The 19832-nt window shown below is 40.5% G+C and overlaps 1 protein-coding gene across 4 annotated transcripts in view; it reads left to right on the top strand.

Annotated features, from left to right (window-relative positions):
* EML4 (EMAP like 4) overlaps positions 1-19832 on the top strand; it is a 217329-nt gene that overhangs the window by 178292 nt on the left and 19205 nt on the right. For all 4 annotated transcript variants that reach the window (XM_020803724.3, XM_078380879.1, XM_020803725.3 and 1 more), the window contains 6 exons: positions 3563-3714; positions 6715-6840; positions 6958-7089; positions 8839-8906; positions 13059-13147; positions 15778-15875. In XM_020803724.3, the coding sequence (XP_020659383.3) occupies positions 3563-3714; positions 6715-6840; positions 6958-7089; positions 8839-8906; positions 13059-13147; positions 15778-15875 (665 nt within the window). The remainder of the gene's footprint in view (positions 1-3562; positions 3715-6714; positions 6841-6957; positions 7090-8838; positions 8907-13058; positions 13148-15777; positions 15876-19832) is intronic.

The raw sequence follows: 19832 nt of genomic DNA, 5'->3' as shown, positions 1-19832 counted from the left end.
TAATTTAAATATTTGGGCATATTGTTATGTGCAAAGCCCTTACACTGCTAATCCAATTCACACCTAACCTGCACTTACTTTTAGAATTATTGCATGACATTTTTAAAAGAGAGAGAAAAAGAGAGAGATTAAATAAAGTGAAATAAGTGCTTTTTATCCATTTTATGCTGACTCTTCAGCATTATCTTAAAACTAAAGTTTTGCTTTTGTCATTTTTTGATGGTGGTAAATGCTTGGAAACATTACTTCTTTTCACTCCACCTTTCATACAATCCCAGCCACTTGGAATATTCTGGAAGTTGTAGAAAAAGTTAACTTTTTCAATCACACATATCTGCAGTACAAATGTTTATTGATCATTCGTAAAGAACAAGCACACTCAGATAACATACCCTGAATAGTCATTACCTATCTGAATACTCCATAGACTGATTCTGTCTGAGATTCTTCAGTCTATTAGTTGCAATAATTAAACATTTTGTCATTACAACAAAATGGCTATTTCCAGTTAGTTATATTCCCATTTAGCTATATTACTTCATGTCTGTCAAGAAAACACTCTTCCATCAGCATTGAGGGCACAATATTACTAAGAAAAATCTCTCCTTCACTTAGAAACTGTCCATTTATTTAAATAATAATAAAAAAACATTTCATCCTAACATGTTAGGGCAGGGGTGTCAAACTCAAATTCATCGGGGGCCGCATCAGCAGTTTGGTCCCCATCAAAGGGCCGGTTGTATCTGTACTGATGGCCTTGCAAGGACCCCATCCGGCTTGGTGGGAAAAGGAAGGAAGAGAATGTGTGTGTGTGTGTGTGTGTGTGTGTGTGTGTGTGTGTGTGTGTGTGTGTGTGTGTGTGTGAAGGAAGAGAAAGTGCCTGTGTGTGTGAGAAAGAGAGTGCCGGTGTGTGTGAGAAAGAGAGATACAGGAAGAGAACGTGTTTGTGTGTGTGTGTGTGTGTGTGTGTGTGTGTGTGTGTGTGTGTGTGTGTGTGTGTGAAGGAAGAGAAAGTGCCTGTGTGTGTGTGAGAGAGAGAGAGAGAAAGAGAGATACAGGAAGAGAACGTGTGTGTGTGTGTGAAGGAAGAGAAAGTGCCGGGTTCTGTGTGTGTGAGAGAGAAAGAGAGAGACAGAGAGAGTTACAGGAAGGAAGAGAACGCGTATGTGTGTGTGAAGGAAGGGAAAGTGCCGGGGTCTGTGTGAGAGAGAGAGAGAGAGAGAGAGAGACATTCCCACCCCACTTCCCTTCAGCCTCCCTGCAGGGGCGGAAAAGCTGCTGCCAATGAATGTCGCCCGCTGGCCCCTCATAGAAATCAGGCCTTTTTCGAGCAAGAGAGAGAATGGAACGGCTGGGAAGGGAAGGGAAGGGAAGCGAGCAACCAGCCAGCCCTCCCTCCCTTCTCTCCGCGGCTGGGTCCCGGGCGGCCGCCCTTACCTACCTAAGCCCCAGTTGGGTAACGTCGGAGGCGGCCGTTCGACCTGGCCGTTGTGCCGCAGGGCCGGCGCATCGCTCTGCGTTCCCTCTTCTCTCCCTCTCCTCAGGGCCGCGCTGGCCGCTGCCTCCCGCGTCCCCCCAGCATCTCCTCCCTCCGCCTCGGAGCCCGGCCAGGAACTCCCACCGCTCCCCTTCCCTTCCCTTCCCTTCCCTTCCCCTCGGGGGCAACAGGCAGCGCGGAGCCCCCTCCTCGCGTGGCCTTGGGAACGGCTCTCGCCTCAGGCCAAGAGCGAGCGAGGAACAGGCATGGGAGGGAGGGAGGGGGAGCGGGGGGCGGAGGGAGAGGAAAGGAGTGACAGCGCCACAGCCAATCGGAAGGAGGACGTAGCCTTGTTAACTTGAGCCATTTTTTCAATGAATTTACTCCGTGCAGGCACGGAGTAAATTCATTGAAAAAAAAGGGGGGGAGGCTGCAAGGCTGGCGGCGGCTCCGCGGGCCATCAGACGAGGTCTGGCGGGCCGGATTTGGCCCACGGGCCTTGTTTTTTACACCTGTGTGTTAGGGGAACTGGATCTATTGGAAAAAGATAGCAAATTCTGCCTTTCAGTATCAAAGATCCTCTGCTTGATCACAGATTTGACTTGCAGGCCATTATATCTACCAAGCTCTGTAAATTAAGGCGAAGTGATGAAATCTTTTGAACCACTTTTTTTTCCAGAAAAGAGATGTGTCACTCGTTGTCAAGAAGACATAAGTTTTCACTTTTGCTATGGAATAATCAGTTCTGACAGCATGGTTTAGATTAGTTAGCATTTTATTTTCATTAGCCATATGGCTTATCTAGATGAGTATAAAATTTACAAAGATATAAAATCAATGTATTAAAATCAAGATAATAAATACACATACATCATATATATATGATAAAGGCCAGACTTTTTTTGTGAGCATAAATTTAAGGACTGATCTCATTACAGATTTGGAAGCACCCAGAATAGAGCTCAAAAATGAGGACTGAAGCTTTTCAGTAGATGAGTACGAATCGGTGTCCCAAACTGCTACTCCATACAGATTATGAGAAATTAATTTGGCCTTTAAAATCATCACTGCAGCAGGGAAAACCTTTGGTCAAAAAACATAATATCTAATCATTGCAAGCTTCCTGTGCACATTCAGTCAGAAGTTCTCTGAAAATAAATACCCCAAGGACAGATGGTCATTAGTTTTCCAGCTAGATCTAGTTTGTTTCTTTTTTTGAAAAGATCATCATTTTGGACTTGACAGAGTATTTTATTCAAAGATAAGAGCCCAACACATTTCGGCTAATATATATTCAGCCTTCTTCAGGGACACTAATACTGCACTTACTGTATATTGGGCTCTTATCTTTGAATAAAATACTGGTACCCATTTTTACATCCTGGGACGATCATCTCTCCTTGCTAGAAGGCTTCAGTGAATGTACCAGTCCTTTTTGTTTTTGTTAGCTTGTTATTAGACAAAGAAATCATAAAACACATTAAAGGCAGAAAGATGAAAATACAAATCATTATAGATTAATTTGGGGGCGGGGCGGAAAATAAATGGGAAAAGAAGTCCAAGAAGGAGAAGAACTTATTAGTTGAAGAGCACAGGAGACTGGATGCAACAGAGCATTATTGCTTATACCTGTCACGTTAAAACTTGAAATAAGTCTTACGTATGACATCCAAAGGAAGAGGAACAAGGAGGAAGGTGTATATTCAAGATCTGTGTTTCTTTGTTCATGTCAGAAGCATCAAAGGACAATTAATAAATATATCAGATTTTTTAAGCAATAATGGGCAACATTAAGAGCAGTTAATATGAAGTCTTCTGGGGTACATGTTGAGGGGCAGAGTACCCTGACATCAGTGTGAAGTTGACTGTTCTTCCCCACACTCTCAAAGGATTGTGTTGGTGCAAAAACACCATATGCACTTTATGTTAAATTAACCCCCCCCCATCGCCCCAGAAAAACTGTACATGCAGAGAACACTAGTCCTTAATGTAATATCTAATACTATATAGTTCTTGTTCTGTTGTATGATATTTTGGGTAGATGATGAAAACATTGACTTTATACTGTTTTGGTCATAAATACAGGTGTATATCAGATAAGCAAGCAAATCAAAGCTCACGATGGCAGCGTGTTCACACTCTGTCAAATGAGGAATGGGATGCTGCTGACTGGAGGTGGAAAGGACAGGAAAATCATTTTGTGGGATCATGACTTGAACCCTGAGAGGGAAATAGAGGTAGGCAAGACAATTACTATTAGTGTACTATAAAAATGCAGGAAAACTGTATGCAACACATCTTCATTGTTTGGTGAATGCACTAAATAAGATATTTAATCTCCCACCCTTTTATAGAGTTAATATATTTTTATCCTGACTTCCTCTAAGGAGAGCAGAAAACTATACCAGTTTCTTCTCAGCAATGCCTTCACAATAACCTTGTATAGTAGATTATGCAGCCAAGCCCACTATTGCCCAAATAACTCAATGGATGGGTGGAAATAAAAGACTACATCTAGTTGTTAACCCCAACTTTAGTAGATCCTATGAAGAAATGGGAATTGTTACATCTTTAATGATTCTGCTGACTGAAAGAAGCTCTCTACCTGGTAACTTGCTCACAACATACCTTTGGTATTGCAAAATGTGTATGATATGATATATTTCTTGGAACCAGTTGATGTTTAACAAATCATAGCTTGCTAGCGGGGGTTTACACATCTCTACATATATTAACACAATACAGCAAGCCAGACCATCACAGATTGCCTTGAAATTCACAGCAGAGCAAGGATTCAAAGCCCAGTTTTCTGAATTGCAAATCAGCACTCCCCTTTCCTCCCTGTGCCAAGTCAAGTTTCTGGAAGAACAAAATACATTGTTTCCTGTATTTATTAAATATATAGAGTCATCTTACTGGATTGATGAATGTACAGCCTCAGGGGAAATTAAATATACATTGTATGTAGGGAAATAGCTCCCAAACAGTTCTTTTTTAAAAAAAATTAATGAAATGAAGAACCACATGCCAACTGGATATAAATCACCATTGTAAATGGTAAACAGTAACTTGAGTGGTGTAGATTGTTATCTCTCCATTCTCTTTGTTAATGTGCCATGTTCTGTGCACAGTCATTATTTGATGCTGAAAAATCCTTCCAGCTCCTTCGCTAAAATACAGCAATTGAAGTAAAATAATAGTCTATCTGGCAATTGTTCAGATAGCTTGTACAAAAGGCACATTTCAGAAAAAGCAAACATTCATAGGACACATTACAATAGTCAAGAACCAGTGGGTTTTTTAAAAAATCCTTTTATCATGCTATTAGACATTAGGCAAACAAATGACAGACAACATTTCAAAGTTATGGAGCAGTTTAGAGAGGTTACATTTTTTTTCAACCAAAGCCTGCTGAGAAATGCTCTTAATATTTTTTTTTACTCTATGAAGAGTAAACAAAATTGGTGTACAATAAAGAATGTAATACAGTATCTGGAAATTTCTTCTTTTCATTACCAGTTTAGAAGTTGTCCTTAGTTTTTTGCATGAAAACCCAGGTCACATTTGTAAAAGGAGAATTAATAAGATGTATTCTAAGGCTCATCCCCATCATAACCATAAAAACTCATGACAAAGTTATATGCATTGATTAGTCCTTATCATAGATAGAGAATATTCTTGATGCTTCTGTAATCTAAACAGTACCTTCTGTTGCTGAGTATTTATTTATTTGCTGTGTTTACATTTCTTCTAGTGAACATAAGGCAGTATGCATGACCCTTCTTCCCAGTTTATCCTTGGAGCAATCTTGTCAGGGATGCTCAGGCTGAGAGGAAATAACTCATGCAAGGTCATGCAGTCAGTTTCACGGTACAATGGGGACTGAAACCTGGATTGCCCACGTTCCAGTCAGTTATAGTAAACATGACAGGATCCTGGCTCTCGTAGAGGCAGATCCATTTTATGGGAGCAGGCCCAGTTCAAGAGGACCCCCATTTCCCCCTTCGAACTGACTTTTTCTGGAACTGGACCATGTACCCCACTTTTCTATTTTCCCATCCCCCTTTTCATTTATTAATTGTTTATTCATTAGTTATATTTTCCCAACCCACTGACCTCAAGGTAGCTTCCCTCTTCCATGCTATATCCTCACAACAATTCTGTGACATGGGTCAGAGTGAAGACTAACCCAAGGTTACAAGTCATGGCAGAATGGGGAAGTGAACTAGGATAGCATAGGTCCAAATCCAACCCTCCAACTATACCTTACTAGCTGTCATTAAATAAACACATTGTTGTGGTTCTCCTTCTCCCGTCCTTTACCTTGTAAAAGGAGAAAGAACGGTTGAAGAAAAAGATGACCCCCTCGACATAGGCAGCTGTGATTTGTCCTATTAGCACAAGCAGCTTTATTTCCTGCTGAGAATCAGGGGAACATGTAATCAAGCCTCATGATCACTGGAGAGAAATGAAATGTTCTTTCTCACTTAGTGCCCTGCACATTGTTGAGGGGACACCACTGTCCCCTCCTCCTTCCTCCATCTGGCTTAGAAAAACAGATGTGGCAGGGCAGTAGGGAAGGCAGCAGTGAGAAAAATAATTGTTTTCAAATATGCATTGATCACTCAGATACTATGTTAACACTCTAGATGTAATCAGAGGTGCGCACCTGAACATGGTGTTTGTTGATAGTGGTCATCATTCCATTTCATTAAGTATAGGAGTGGGCAACATGTTGTTCTCCGGATATTATTACGTTGCAAATCCCATCACCTCTTACCTGCATAGTCCATGTGGACTGTAGAGAGATCATGGGACTTGCAGTCCAACAGCATCCAGTGGCCATAAGTTACTCACTCCTGATTTACTCTGCTCCTGCCAGATGTGTAATTAGTCAGTAAAGCATTTGAAAAAGCTCAGTGGGGATTTAGCCATGGGTCCAATGTCCTTGGGCATGTTAGCAGAAGTTAGTCTAAAATTTATCTCTCACAGTTATGAACACAAAATAGAGCAACTCCATGTATAACAATGTGTGTTCTTTGGATAAAAGAAGGCAAGAAGATACAGTTGCAGGAAACAGCATGTTCAAAATAAGTAAATTTCAGTAAATTTCCATTGGTATGCCACTGGAAGTGGCTGAGAGATTTTTGTATACGGCTTTAGCCTCTAATAATTATGATTTTTATTTATGCTCTGAGGTGTATTCTAGGGAGTTAAAGAAAATGTGATTTTCTTAGGTTCCTGATCAGTACGGAACAATCAGAGCCTTGGCTGAAGGCAAAGGAGATCAATTTATACTGGGGACTTCACGGAATTTTATTTTGCGAGGAACATTTAACGACGGTTTCCAAGTAGAAGTACAGGTATGTTTATTTCCCCTCCTTGACCTGGAATATGAACATTTAATTTGTTTTTTTTTTATTATAGAGTCATGGATATTTTTGTGACAATTTTGGTTACTGTGTCTCTTTGTTTTTAAGGGTCACACAGATGAACTTTGGGGCCTGGTAACACATCCGTTCAAAGATCTCTTCTTAACATGTGCTCAAGATCGGCAAGTGTGTATGTGGAATTCTGCAACCCACACACTTGAATGGACCAGGCTGCTAGATGTATGTGACCTTTTGTTGAGAAACACTCTACTACAGTCATGTAGCACTTGTCGGCATATGCAAGTGAAGCATCTCTCTTGCTAGGTGTTTAGGGAAGAAGTCAGTTCTGTCATCCATAATAAGCAAGGGCAAGAGCTTGGAAAAATGTCAGTAGCAATATTTTGGTTTGGAGGTGGGGAAGGGTCCATAGATTGGTAGCACAAGTTTTGCATATGGAATATATTAAGCTCATTCCCCAGCATGTCATTAAATGTTTCAGGTACTGGGAGAAACTTATTCCTGAGAAATTTAAAAAAAACGAGAGCCATTAAAAGTGGGCAATACAGTTCTAAATTGGTAAATTGTCCAACCTGTTATGTCCCTACGCATATGCAAAATGTATGGCTTATGCCATTAAAGATGACTGCAATTAATAGGTAGCCAGGAGTAGATTGATAGTGTTTTGGAAAGGTGTTGTTGTTTATAGAAATAAGACAAACAGGCATTAAGAATTCTGATTAGTGGCCATTTGGAACCAGATTCCAGCTGGAAATTCAATTTTTAGTTGTACATACTTGTCCTACATCAGTAAAGCTTACTCACATGAGAAGTATGCATTTATGTATGCATTTATTTTGTTTCTTGCCTTTCTGCCAAAAAATTGCACTCAAAGACAGCTGACAACAGTAAAATTCAGACAGAAACAAATACATTGAAAAGAAAAATGTCCTTTTCAGCTTGGATTCCCAAGACCTCTCTGAATAAAAAATTACCTGCCACCAGAAGGGAACAGAGATGGAGGTGGTTTAACTTTCCTTCACCCCATTATAAAAGTTCCAGAGCCTGGGAATGGCCATCAGGGCAGCTCTCTCTTACATTCTCTACCAAATCTGCCTCTGAGGGTGGCAGGACTGAGAAAAGAACTTCTTCCAATGATTTTTAAAACCTCGGTCGCTCAGAAGGGTTGGGGCTTCATAAGCAAGCAGGTTTGTAATGTGTGTTTGCAAGGTGATATCATTCCATGATATGCTTTTGACATTGCAAGCACACATTGTGCCCTTGAGAATAGTAGTCCCCAACCTCTTGGTCCCCAGATGTTGTTAACCACATCTCCCAGAATCTCTCGCCATTGCTCAAGTCACCTGAGGCTTGGGCTAGCTCACAGACAAAACCATCTGGAGGGCCAGATGTTGGAAAGCACTGTCTTAGTTTTTTTAACAGTGCAGATATGCTCACTTATATCTTTTTTAATATTGGAGGGAATAAGGGCATGGAGAAGGAATCAAATGTACTATTCTAGGATATTGGAAATGGAAACAGTTCAAGCAGCTGTACAGCCACGCTGGTGACTATGGTACTGATTTGTCCATATGATAATGGTTCTCAGGTGAATAATCTTTTTGAACAGAAATACTTTCCTTGTGGAAGAGAGTTCATGTGTCTTTATGTTGCCAATTAATACCATAGTAAGCACAGAGAATGTCGCTTCCTAAGCTGCAATCACAGCTTGGAAAAGTTACTTCTTTGGACTAGAACCTTCAGAAACCCCAAACCAATATGACCAGTAGTCATGCTAATTAGGGGATTCTGAATCCAAATTTGTAGTCCCAAGAAGTAGTTTTTCTAAACTCTTGCTAGAGCTAAGTTTACTTTATTTTCCTTCTTTTCCTTCTTTCAGTCCAGGTGAGGAAAGGAAATGCACTGTATAAATATCTATGTGAGTGTTACCAGATTGCAGTCTAAATCATAAGACCAAAATGTGTCTTCTAGGAACCAGGACATTGTGCTGACTTCCATCCAAGTGGAACAGTGGTAGCAATAGGAACACACTCAGGAAGGTAATTTGCATTCTACTTCTGTTCCAATGATTATTTCACTGCAGAGTGGTAAAAAGGGGTGAATACTGTCTGTTTCAAAATTATTCTTGCTTATATTGTTCTCATTTATACGGCATTCATTTTTTAAAATGTACTTTATATATTTAGATTGCTCCTTTCTTCCATCGTGGAACTCAAGGCAACATGCAGAGGGTTCTCTGGTGGTCTCCTATCCAGGTGCCAACCAGACCCTTACCTGCTTAGTTTCAAGGAAGTGGCTACATGCTATGTTCTTAGGCATCCTATATTCTCAGTCATTTCTCCTTTCTTCTTTTAGGCAGTGTTTGGGAAAGGACATGTTTAGGAGCAAGAACTTAAAAATATGACACATGTGTAAACTTACACTTTCAAAGTGTTGATGATGTTTTTACCAATATGTTCTCCATATAGTGAGCCTGCACATTGTTCTTTACCTCCCTTTTCTTCCTCTATCCATTTTTGGGGTCATAAAAGCTGGATATAAATAAACAAATGAAACAATTTTTAAAAAATTAATCTATGATTTGGAACAGTATGGGATTCCATTGATCAGATGTTCTTCCCAGCATGGAGCATGTTGATCAGATGTTCTCCCCAGTATAGTCAAACTGAAGAGGCCATTGGCTGGGGATTTTATGCTGTAGTCTGAAACAACAACAACAACAAAACCAACTTGCCCAAGCTCTGCAGTGAATGAACTGAAAGTTGGGATGGTAGGAGAGCAGCACAGAAAAGCAGAAGTCATAAATATATTACAGTAGGATCTTACTCAGATTTTGTGGGTAGCGAATAGAAATCCAGTGTAACAGACATGCAGCCAATTCCAGCCTTTCAGACATTTGTCACTCTTGCTGCTCATTCAGATTGCCAAAGATCCATCATTGCTTAATAATAGAGTTGCCATACCTACAGGACCAGTTGTGAGAGATGGCCATGAAAAGTAGCATGCCTCAAAATCTTCTTATTTTATTACTACCAAGTGAAATGCATGTCCCCTTCTTCTATTCTACCAATCAAAAATTTTAATGTTTTGTTTCCAGTGAAACCCAGCTCTTTTCAGAATCTGGTACAACTGGTTTACCATCTACTCCCTTCCACACTTTCACTTGGAAATCAGAGATTCTCAAGAAATTTATTTTTCCCCATAGTGAAACCCTGTGATTAAAAAAATTACATTTTTTTTTGGTAAAGATTGTGTTTGAATGGATGGATTTTAGTACCTGGAACATTTTTTGAACAGGTGTGTTCCTTATTATCAGACACCTTTCATGTATGTATAAAATTATTGAAAGAACAGTGATCTACTTTTAAGAATAGGGCTCCAGAATATAGATTGTCTCAGATGTGGTTAATTCAGAGCTGGAGTTTTTTAAACATTGACAGAACTGGTTAGATCATTTGCTGGGTTTTTTTTTATGAATCAATAATTTCATCCATTTGTGTCAATCCATTATATTTTTAGCCCACCCAGATTCATGGCAACTCGGCTTTGCCATGGAAACTCACTGGGAGGGGGTGGATTGTGGATCTTTTAAAATCACTTTTTAAATATGTCACTTCTCTTGAAAACTTTATTATCTTTGCTTGAAGACAGTTCTGACGTGACAGCAGATAGCACCAACAACTAGGTAATATTCTGTACTCTTGCACCAATAAAATCCAAAGCATACTAATGACAGATTTTTGAAGTGATATCTTGTGACTCTCCAGATGTTGGAGACGTTGGACTATACTCCTGATAGGCAGTGGTGATGACTGTTGAGTTGCAATCTGGTGAAATCCCTATAGCTTCACTTTGTCTCTGCTTGCATTTAATAATACTTGTGAACCATCCAGTTAATTCTGACACGCCAAAACTTCTCAGTGTTTTTTATGTACAAAGTATTCAGAAGCAGTTTGCCAAACTCTTCTGGGACTGATACATTCTCAGACCATGAAACTTGCCCAAGACCACACAGTCTGCCTCTGCTTCCATAAGGAATCAAACTCCTGACCCCTGGCTCTACAGCCATGTGCTCTGAATCTGGGAGCTAAAAAATAACAATCCATTCCCATAGAGTGCTTATCAAGTTCACCAATCCATAGCAGTCATGATACTGATACTGATGAAGTTCCCAAATAACCTAGAAGAAAAACATCATGAGGATGTCATTGATCCTGTCAGGGATGACCCAAGACATTTTGCGGTTTAAGATGAAGAATTGGCTGTAGGTGAACCCCCCTTTTCTGGTATGTGTCTGTTGCCCCCCCCCCCAGTCTTAATATTGAAAGTGGTTTCTGCTGCTATCCAAGGAAAACATTGCAGCCTTTTTTTTCCACTGGTTCCATCCATCTTGGAAATACATAGCATATTCACAAACCAGGGTGGTATGTTGTGCTGCTTCATGTTGTCTGCCTTTGATGTGGTCCTTTAACCACAAAATAATTTTAAGGCATTTGGAATAGGCCCTTTTCCAGATATCTGGTTTTAAGAAGCTGGTTTTTTGGAGGCCACAGTAGAAAATAATGAGAAATGATGCCTTCTAGAGACTTTAAAACTGAGTAGTCTTGCTCATAGTGGGCTTTTGAGCTGTCAAGATCAATGTTATTTTGCTCCTCATTTTTTAAATTTTGGATGCGGCATTTACAGGCGGTACTGTGGTTGCTTATGTAAATGGCTCCAGTGTGTGTCTCTCTGGTCCAACAGATGTTCGGCACCCTTGCAGACCTAAGAGTCCTGAGATTACAATAGCCAGTGTTGGCTGCCTACAATAGAGAAAACTTCATAACCACATAGTTCAGTGACAGATGATGGTTACTTGAAATAAATCCCTTGATCACATCCTTGTCACATGCAGCAGTCCTCAGAGTGGATCCAGAGAATTTCTACACGAACTAGTAGGGGAAAAAACATCCATAGAGACGCAGACCAGACATTCTGTTGGTCTGTCATGATAGCCCAATTCAGTAAAACGTACCTTATTCAGTAAGACCAACCAGTATTCACAGCTCAGCCCTTTGCTTTATTCTAAAAGCCTATCTGCTTTACATAGTTCTGTTCCTAATCAATCCTAAATCCTTGAAACTGAAGGCTTTCCATTTCTTATCATGTTGTTTAGACTCTTGCAGCCACAGTCTCCAAGTTAAGCCTGTAACACTCTTTTGTCAAGAATCCTGTTGGAAAAAGCCACACACCACCACCACCACAACAACAACAGCACAAGCATTTTGTATTCTCTGGTATGGTTCTGGTTGCATAAATGGCCATGCAATCAGTTTCACAACTAGCGTACATCTGATTATGTATCAGACCAGAGGGCACGAGCCACTTGCCTGCTTACCATTGTGTGTTCATATTGATTAACGACATTATGGTCTTAATTTAATTTTTAACTTATTTTTTAATCCTGTATGATGCGTGATTTATGTAAGCTGCACAAAGATTTTATTCTGATAAAAAGCATGTTAAAATGTATTATCTATTAATTACATTTATATTCCTCTTTTCCTTAAGGGAGCTCACTTCTCTCCTCCACCCCCCTTTATCTTCACAACAGCCTTGTGAGGTTGGTCAGGCTGACCAAGGTTACCTACCCTGTGAATTTCATGGCTCGCTGGGGAATTAAACATAAATCTCCCAGCTTCTGGTCCATCACACTAACCACTACACCATCCTGACGCCACATTCCTATCATGACAGGGGGGGGGAGGCTTAAGGCAGATTAAGGGAGTAATGTCTTATGTCATGCTAATTTATAAGTAAAATTTGTTCTGCAACTCACAGTCTTGGATGCTTCTTTACTCCACACGTTATGCTGCCTTATGCTTGGTTCCAATTAATGAACATGTGCTACAGTACTTTTGATTTGATTGAGTCATTGTTTTCCTCGTGCTCCTTTCAAATCTTTTAGAACTATAGAGCTGAAAGGGATCCTATGGATGATCAAGTCATCAGTTATTCATACCTGTCTGTGTATGCCATGTTCAGAGGTGCATATTCTCCACACAGATGCTTGTTTGCGACAAATTTTTTTTGCAATGTATGGCATTAAGGATGCTTCTGAACAGAAAACAAACTGATTGATCATACCCTTAAAATTTTTCTTTTATCTGAAAGTAACATTTTCAAGAAGTTTCTCCTCTTCTCCTTAACAGGTGGTTTGTTCTGGATGCTGAAACAAGAGATTTGGTTTCAATACATACAGATGGCAACGAGCAGCTCTCAGTGATGCGCTACACAGTAGGTAGGCATAATTGTAGCTAACATACAGCATTTGCTTGTTTCTAAGTACGTGTTTCAGATTCTCATAAACAGCTGCTTTACACTGACACTTAATGTGTCTTAACACCCAAATCAACTTAGGCTCCAGTATTTAACAAAGTAGGTCATTGTTATAATAAATGTGGAAATTAAGAATTTCTTCTTTGTTGTGGCTGCATCTAGATCAACAGTATTGTTTGCCACACTGTCTCCATAAATAGTGGGCTAGAGAAAACTTTTAAGAGATACCAGTTCAGACAAAAAGAGAACTCACAAAATGGCAGCAATAACAGGGAAACAAAAGGCAGATAATTTATTGCTGTCTTTTGGAGTTTATTCATTCATGTTATTCATTAAACCCTGCCTTTTTATGTGATAAACAGATTCTAGTTAGCTTACAAAACAGTTAAAAGATACAACACAATACAATAAATTACAATAATTTAAAAACCCTTAAAACAAATTATCATATTAAAATAGCCACTTAATCAAATTACTCCTTAAAACAATTTAAAGGTGCATATGAAAAAGGTAATGTCAGTGTGGTGTACTGGATAGAGTATAGACAACATCTCAGGAAAACTGAGTTCAGATCCATGCCCAGTCATAGAAATTAATAGTGAACACAAATTGTACTGATAAGAAACATGCATTCAAATATCTTGTTGTCATATGCTGTCAAGTCAAAACTGATGTATAATAACCCTAACAGGGCTTTTCATGGTAAATGAGATATTTAAGGAGTGATCACAGTTCCACACTCCCAGTGAGTTCCCATGACTGATCAGGGATTCAGACCCTGGTCTCCAGAGTCCTAGTCCCTCACTCCATCCACTACACCACACTGAGTACCTAAAATATCTTATATACCTTGAAAACCTTGTTGGGGTAACCTTAAGTCAGATGTAACTTGATGGCACATAACATATAGCACAGACACAAAGTCATGCAGATCATTTGTTTCATTTGAAAACCATTCTGCACTGCATCTTGGAAATCTTACTGATGTCCAGGTCCTTCCTTGCAGCTCTTCTGCTGCTGTAGGTAGCCTGTACAGTGAAGGAGTAGGGAGGGAATTTTTAATACCTCAAGGAAAATACAGAAGCTCCTCGATCTCAGACAAGTGTTTCACTTGCAATTGTGCACCAGTCACAGATGCAGAATGGCTGACAAGCATTGCATTAAAGCCCTGTGAGTTATTCTACCTGTATATTCCATCATTCTGCAGCTCTAATGTTCATTTCTGTGAGACAGTCAAGTATCAGAATCTCTAAGACTCTCTTTTTATCAGGCTGACAAATTGGTGGTGGCATCCACAATCCTTCTGTTACTGCTGGGTGCACCAGCTTGCAGCATATTGTTCAAATAACGATCACTCGCAGATACAGCAGAGGTCACTTGTCACGCTCCAGGCCTATAAAGTGGCTAATTGTGCTGCAGTTACATGACTCAGCATTTTAAAAGTACACAGAAGTTTGTATAAGCCACTTGAGAATTCTCTTGTAATGCCAAGAATATGTAGCTACATGTGTAGCTAGTTGAGCTGAGTTCAGAGAAAGAAAAGGCATCCACATTCCACACAATCCTCCAATTACGTTAGTGCTGCTCTTATAAACACAGTGGGGAACCGTCTTGATGCTGCTGCACTGTAATTGGTATCAGCCTTAGTTGGCATTGCCAGTAGTGAGAAATAATGGGGACCGGAGCAATATCTGAAGGACCATATAGCTTTTCTTCTCGCTTCCTGCCTTTGTATTGGAAGCATCTTAAAAACATCATGTAGCAAAAAAAAAAAGAGTATTACAAATATTACACATTAAATTAAAATTATTAGACCAAACAGATGGCAGCATTTGAATGGCACAGCCACAGTTAAAAACAAGTCTGCCAGGGCAGCAGCTAAATTGCTGACTGGCACAGATTATAGGAATCAGTGCCTGTAGTACTTGCGTAACCTGCATGGTGCAGGCAGATTGCAAGAGTCAGGAATATTGCACACAGTAGTGTGGCTTCTTTTGGAATACAGTGTGATATCCCCCCTCCTAATTCCCTAGTGGGAGTGTAGTTGCTTTATAAAAATGATTTAGACTATGCATAGCAAAAGTGTAGTGAGAGCCAGGATCACAAGGAACAGAGTAGATGAGATTAAAAAGGTGGAGGAGGGGAAATCCTGAAAATTAGGCACTTTGTGTGAATGGAGCTTGGCTTCTGCAAGGTGCTTCTGCCTTAATTTTGGCCAGTCGGCCCATCTCCCAGGAGCAGCTTTTTCAGGTTTTTAGGACTGCAGTGTGGGAAATGAAGCAGTGTGACAGACTGTGTCTGCAAGTTTCTTTCTACTCACTGTTCTCAGAATGCAATCTAATAACTGGCTTGGAGTTTACAAGTTGACTTTCCTGTTTAGAAAGTTGAAGGGTCCTGCAAAGATAACTGTTTTCCATCCATAGTCAACATGACAATAGCACATGAACTCTGGCTCATAGGTTTGTTTCGTTGTAATTTCCTTCTCCCTTCAAGTGCTTCAAGTGGGGAGAACTAAAATCCCAAATAGTTTTGGTATACCAGTCACTTGTGGATCAAACAACATACAGTATTTATCTCTAATTTGCATTGCAGATGGCACCTTACTTGCTGTGGGGTCCCATGACAACTTCATTTACCTCTACACAGTAACAGAAAATGGAAGGAAATACAGCAGATACGGAAAGTGCACGGTGAGTTTTTCTGCAAGGTAAATTATTAACAGTAATGGGGATTTGTGAATTCAGCCTGCGAAGCTGTGCAGTTTTCTTGTCTGTCTGGATCTGAGTTTCAAAGCACTTTGCAATGTAAAAAGTGTTCTCATAGGTTTCTCCCACAAGCAGAAAACAAACTGTAAATCACCTAAAAACATTTTTAAAGGGCCCTACTCCAAAAGCACAGTAACAATGGATCAGAGCAAGATCATTAGATGTCATTGTTTTTTTTTTAAAAAAAAAACTCCCACTAATTACATTTAAGTAGACTTTTACACACAGTATTAGGGAAATGTTTCACAGTTCACTTTAAAGTGCTTGTGCTCTGCCATTGCACATGACACAGTATTGCTTCATGGATTTCCAAAGAGATGGGGAAAGTTACTTTTTAACTTGCATGAGACTCCCTGGGGGTTTTAATCCAGAAAAAGTATATTTTCCAGTTTCTAGATATTCCAGTCATGATTGCCCTGTCTCCTTGTGGCTTGCTTGAATAGCATAAGGAATGAAAACATCATGATGGCCCCTTTGCGTATGTCCCTAGTGCATCCCTGTACCCTTCTTGGGAAAAGCATGGTTGCGGAAGCCAAAGAGTTGACTTTTCTAAACAATATATTGAGCAACAGTTGGAGGCAAAAAGTCTAAGGAGAATGAACACCACTTTAATTTTAGTACCTAGTTTGATTTTACAGAGCTTCCTTCTGTCCTTTGGTTCCATTCATATGTTATTGCAACAATTTAAAAACTGCTTCTGACTTCCATTCCAGTTTGTGATAATGCCGCAAACTGGAAACATATGGATAAGGACCAGTTTTGTGGGTCCTCTCCTCCTATGTCAGTGGATTCTTTTTGAGTGCATTCATGGTTATCAGTGTAGGCCAAGGTGGCTATTGTTATGATTTAAAGACTACAAGATGCAAAAGCAGATTGCTTGTAAAGGTTAAGGTTTAGAAGAGGGGTTGTGATGTGCGCGTAGGAGAATGTAGGAGGCTGCCTGAAACTAATTCAGCCTCTTGGCCCATCAAGCAAAAGTGTATGGCAGTTATTCATCAGTGAAACCTTTTCCAGAACTATCTACGTATACCGTACGGGAACCGCATGGAATCCCTGCATGCACACCATGGCTCTTATTGGGCTATGTTCCCCCATCTATCCTCTCTACTATCATGGTCTTCTCCTTTTTTCTATTCTCTGTTCTGCCTTGGTCTTGGTGAAGTACAGCACATGCTTTGCATGAAGCAGGTCTTCTGAAAAATCTTACAGATTTGCTGCCCATCAGTGTAGAAAAGATGAGCTGTATGATACAACTAAAGACAACATACACCTGGCTCCAGGTGGTCTCCCAAATACTAAGCAGATCCAGACTTGTTCAGTTTATGCAAAGCTGTTTGCATTGTGTGCCTACAGACTATGCCTGGAAATACCCCAGAGTTTGTAATCAGTAGCTTTGCATGCTCCCTTAAGCTTGCAGGTGGAATGTGTAGAACATTTCCACTCAGACTAGTGCCAACTATTCCTTCAGTCTTACTCCTGAGCCACTTTCTATTTATCCTCATCTTCCTATCTTGAAGTTTGTGCAGCTGCAGCATCTATTGCCCCCTTGTGGGGAATGTCTGGGTTGACAAAAATCAATTGTCAAAAAGAGATTGAGAGAAGTAGACGTATGCAGACTTCTGTTTTTGGATTACAGCTCCCAGAGCTGTCTAGAATATTCTGGGAGCTGTGATAAAAAAAACACAGTTCTGCACACATCTGTTTGTAACAAACTGGATGATCTCTTTATGTGAAGAGGGTTGCTGTCGTGCTCTTGGCTGGCAGCTTTTTGGCCATCTCAAGGCATTCAAAATGCTTTGCAAAGATGCCACGGCACTGCAGCAATATCCCTTTTCCTCTTCAGCCCAAACAAGGCGTGAAATGTGTAGGCCGATGATAAATCAGCCAACTTAGAAGCATCAAAGGGCCATTATTCAATAAGAACGGGGAAACCAAGGAAGAAGCCTACAAGAAACTTATAGAAGTATACAGCAGGTCGTGCTGGCATTTTGACATATTGGGAACTAGAAGAGCTCATTACACCTTAGAAATTTTCCTCTATAGGTCCCAGTATTCCCTTAGCCAATGTGGTCAGGTTTTTCAAGTCCCCCCATAATATATTTTCCACGCTTTGCAGAATAATTGTATTGTGGATTCCTGACCATTCCCTGCCCTATAGACTTTGTAAGCACTGGAGTTTCTTAGTTGTCCTTCCTATTGAGCTCTCCACTGCTGAGCCTACCTGTGTTTCCCTCTACCTTCTGTTTCTTTAGTGTTCCTTAGCCACTACTATCCTAAGTATTATACCTTCTGTGATCCTTTCCCCACCACCACCACCTTGTCATACATCTTGCATTCCATCTAGTCTGTGTGTCTTGTCTCCCCACCCATTAACTACTGTAGCCCAAACATACCTCCCAGACACCAGTCCTTCTAATGCTCTTTGCGTGTATTGTGACCTGCTGGAATCACATTGTTAAATACCAAGCTAGTCACCTGTACTGTGCCTTCCTGGGTAGAAATTGTGTAGGCCTGCTTTAGATGCAAAGATCCATTTTGTCTTGGAGGACTGGTTTGCCAAAGGGACCAGTAGAAATCCTGACCCTATAACTTCTTTGAAACCCCTAAATTGTTATTCTCAAGTCCCCTAGTACATCATAAAGTGGTTCATGATGTTCTTTCCCACAATTTCCATTTCTATGATTTCACTTGCTAGTTCTGGGAATATTTATATCATAAGGAATGTTTGCAGGTGCTATATATTACCTTTTGATTTAATTGGCCAAATGCAGGGAGATCTGGTTTAACTCAGTCCTTCAGCTTTTGTTTTGTTTGTTTGTCCATGTGCTTTGTAACATGATCACTTGTCGAGACTAAAGAAGCGGAATGAAAATTTGTTAAGCATATTTGGGCTGTGTATTTGAAGTTTCTAATTTGAATGCTCAGCTTGACATCCCAAGACCCTACCTCAAGAATAAGATGTCCCAAAAAGAAAATGCAGTATACTCAATGTCTTAAAACGAAGACATTGGGACTGAAGCAGAAAACTGTATTTGATTCAAGGTTGAGCCTTTGTTTGGAGTCTTTTGCACTCATTTGAAAAAGGACCAAAATGTAATCCAAAATAATATATCTGGTTCGAATGAAAGATCAGAACAAAAGTTGGAATAATGATGATTCAAGACTTCATTCTGCATTTTATGCTCAAATCCAAGCTAGATCCATACAAGTGTTTTCCAGATGGCCAATATTAACTGAAGGATTTAGAGCACCATCCCGTACCTGTGTAGGCCAATGAATTTTTGTTCTTCATCGTGGTCTTCTGTGAATGCACACAAAGGGTTAATACCAGCGCCAGCGTTGGGCCTCTCGGAACGTTTTCTAGCTGCAAGAGAAAAGTAACAATGTTTAGGACTACCCCTACTGCGCACGCCCAGCCTAACCGTCCCTCAGTTCCATTTTTCCGCCTAGCGGTTTGGAGCCTCTCGTCTTAGCTGCGTTATTGCGATCTATCTATCTGATTTTTGGCTTTTGACCTCAGCTTCGCTCACGGACTACCCTAGCGCTTTTTCCCTTCAACTTGACGACCCAGTGTATTTTTCTGGCTTTACTCGGACTGATTTCGGACTGCTCTGCCTTATCCTTGGACTTGTCGTTTCGGTTTCCTTACTGCCCTATGTCCCCTTCCGGGCCGTTCAGCAGGTGTGTGGTGTGCGACCGCAAAATTCCCCATCAGGACGGCCACGATACTTGCCTGTATTGTTTGGGGGAGTCGCACAATCCTAAAGCTTGCCCACACTGCAAAGCCTTCACTAAGGCCGCTCTCAAGGCTCGCCAACAGCGCCTTAAACTTCATCTGTGGGAGTCAACGTTGTCTTCCACGGCGCCCTCGGAGGGGGAAAT

This window comes from Pogona vitticeps, chromosome 1, assembly GCF_051106095.1.
Source record: "Pogona vitticeps strain Pit_001003342236 chromosome 1, PviZW2.1, whole genome shotgun sequence".
In the NCBI taxonomy this organism is placed as follows: Eukaryota; Metazoa; Chordata; class Lepidosauria; order Squamata; family Agamidae; genus Pogona; species Pogona vitticeps.
This window is presented reverse-complemented; position numbering and strand designations above follow the sequence as displayed.